The 3,113-nt window shown below is 42.7% G+C and overlaps 1 protein-coding gene across 1 annotated transcript; it reads right to left on the bottom strand.

Annotated features, from left to right (window-relative positions):
* Nucleotides 1-78: 78 nt before the first annotated feature.
* Nucleotides 79-2,943, bottom strand: si:ch211-201h21.5 (uncharacterized protein LOC555526 homolog). The gene is given in 4 exon segments (XM_052074260.1): nt 79-1,016; nt 1,367-1,504; nt 1,615-1,948; nt 2,648-2,943. Coding segments are annotated over 4 exon segments (987 nt in total). The 5' UTR covers nt 2,804-2,943; the 3' UTR covers nt 79-657.
* Nucleotides 2,944-3,113: the final 170 nt, after the last annotated feature.

Here is a 3,113-nt window from a genome sequence, read left to right as displayed (position 1 = left end):
CCTCCTTCTGGGTCTCATTATTTTCTGATTTGCAGTGATTGTGCTTTATTACTGATATTTGCTTCCATTTGTCCTGAATGGGCATAGATGTCAAGTTGCACATTTACTGTAAAATCACAAATAATGTTTTTTTTTTTTTTTTTTTTGCAAAACCAAAAGATGCCAAATCAAAGTGGGGCACGATAAAAGGTGCTTCAGAAATGGAAAACGTTTGAATCCTTTAGACATTTACCACCACCCAGGCAGTGTTGAGGGGTTGTAATAGATTTATAAGACATTTAATACAAAATGTGTCTATGCATTTACATACTGTAGAAGTACTTTTAAAGCATTTAAACGTGTTAAGAGAGTTTAAAATTAAGAAATAAGGTTGTTAACGGTGTTATTCACAAGAATTTACAAAATAGTGGCCACGAGACTTCGCTACACGCTTTTTCAATGTCTTATACTGCCCCCAAGTGGTCACGGTGTGCGCAGTCGCATAATGTCAATTTATGCAAAAGGCAGAAATTAGGTATCGCCAAAAAAACCCTGCTTGAATAAAAAACTGAAGCGATTTTTTACCGTCTAATTGTAATATATTTTTATTAAGTATGATACTTACATTTTCTTCTAATGTAGTGTTGATTGATGATTGGATGAAATTAATCTGAGAATTTATTTTCCAGCAACAGGGCTCCCAGGGGGCTGCCTTAGTGACTCTAGCAGCAGCCTCGCCAACCTGTCCTTGTTGCATTTGGTGAACACCGTCACGCTGTGCTGCTTCTTGAGCCTGCCCACGTGGTCCAACACCATCATACCGCGGCACATGGCACCCTGCAGCTCCACGCGCACAGGACAGCGCACACTCTCGGCCACCACGCCGGCATCCACGTAGGCCGCTACCGCATACCAGTCAAAGGAGACAAAGCCAGCCCCGAAGTGAAGGCCGCGCTTCTTTCTTATAGCCTCCTCGGAGTAGGCCCAGCAATGGGACGTGGCGGTCTTCATAAAGCGGGACGCTGCCATGGCTCGTCAGCTCCTCGAAGAATTCCTTCATGGGGGAGGAAAAAAAGTCACAAGGAAGTCATTCATAGGGTAAGGCATCTACTACCATCTTTTGTTTTTTTTTCCAAGCAAAAAAGTTCTACTTCTCGTTTGATTGTATACCTTGAGAAATGTGCCATTTTGGCCTTTTACAGGAGAAGTCAAGTCCCAAAAAATTCATTTTTCATAAAATCTTAACTGCTCCTCCCCACCATCATACAGACAAGTGCTGTTGCAGTTTTTTTTTTTTTTTTATCCCAAGCGGCACATAAATCGTGGCTAAAAGACACTTGCAAGTCAACAAATAAGGGAATTTGTTTGCCGCGTCTTCACAGCTCACCCACGACTGCGTTTCTGCAGGCGTATTCCCACGTCACCAAGTAGGTTGGGCATAAAAACTCCTCCAAAACCACGTAAGCGGCCTCGGGATCCATGGCAAAGTTGTAACTCATTCACTCCCAAAGACGTTTTTAAACGTCTTTTCAGACCTGGTCCAGAATTGGCTGGTACTGAATGAGTTAACTGCCCACTCTTGTTCCCAGTGGTCTGAATGATCATTTTTATCTTTATTAATTTATTTCAATAAACTCCCTTGAGTATTGCATTTACCTTCCATGTTGCCGCCCATGATGTAAAGTTCTTTAAGCTTTCCGGGGAAGCTTGGGTCCAGCTTGGCGGCCTTATATACTTACATAATACTTACCTGCGCGGGGTTCTCCACCAGACGCACCATGGCGCTTACCGCGTGTTCCCTCTGGATTTTCACCTCCCACTGGGGGTCCTTGTCCTTGAAAATATCCCCAACGCCGTCCGTGCCTAAGTGGTCGCAGGGTGTGTCGGTGCCGGCGGTCCCGAGCAGGGGCCCGGCAGATCCTCGGAACACCGGGATCTCCCCAGGGCAAAACCGCACAAGGCTGAAGAACTTGTGAGGTGTGTTTCAGGACATTGTTTGGTGTAAATAACAGTGTTACTTTGGTAATACACAGTAAAAATTTGAACTGCTTCCATTTTTTGTGTGTGTATTATAAATCAAATTTATGAGCTATGTGAGTAATGCGACAACAGTACTTTCCCCTAAAAGTGTAAAATAATAATAATGATAAGGTCACATGTTAAAAATGATTTATAATTTCAAAAGAAGAAACACATACTGTACCTACATCGGGCTCCCCTATGACCTGACCCGCAATTGCTTCGTTTTGTTTCGCCGAATGCAGAAACTACATTTGTCAAGCAATTTCTTGAAACATAAAACTTTTGACAAATGATGCCATTTTGTAAAAAAAACAACAGGCTTCTCTTAAAAATGTCTTGGAAAAATAGGTTGGGTTTCTTAATAACAAAATATTAGTACTGAAACATTTGCTGACAAGACTTTTTTTCTTAAATGTTATGGGTATTCCCCCTTCACATGTTTCCTTAAGTATGATTTGTCCAATATTTCTGGAAAATTCTCTTTAAAAATATTTAACAAAATTGGGGTTATGCGGTGTATCCCCCCCCCCCCCCCCCCGCCCCTTCCTCTAGCCTCTATTTCAAATAAATTAAAAATAAAAATAAGAGATATTCCCTTTGCTTTTCCATCAAACCAACCTGCTCCCGCTGACCCACTGCAAGCAACCCTCAACATATTCTGGCACACATCGTCTATAGACGCGTTCCCGAACACACAGGTGGCTGCCAGGACGCGGACGTGCGGCGCTGCCAAAGCCACCAAGATGGCCTGGGCGTCGTCGATGCCTCAATCGGTGTCGATGAACAGCAATTTCTCGGACATCTTTGCTTGAAAAATAAAAACGAAGGGTCACTTTGCAAATGAAGGATTTGAAGCTAACTTTTCCGAGCAGAACTGAACCTCTCTTTCCAGAGGAGGCGAGACGCTGGATTCTCTGGTTTGATTGGCTCGAAGTGGCGTAATCACTCCGGGGGGCGAATATGGCGTCGATTAAAATGTTACTGAATGTACTCGAAGAACAAACATTGAATGGATGAATCACAATAAAATTGTTAACCAATAGTCTCCATGCGAGGATGATTTAAAATTATTTTTTTCTCCAGTAAGAATCTAAATCGAACCCATTCTCCAG

Source organism: Hippocampus zosterae, chromosome 8 (assembly GCF_025434085.1).
Source record: "Hippocampus zosterae strain Florida chromosome 8, ASM2543408v3, whole genome shotgun sequence".
Classification (NCBI taxonomy): domain Eukaryota; kingdom Metazoa; phylum Chordata; class Actinopteri; order Syngnathiformes; family Syngnathidae; genus Hippocampus; species Hippocampus zosterae.
The sequence above is the reverse complement of the archived record's forward strand: the minus strand, read 5'-3'. Positions and strand labels throughout refer to the sequence as shown.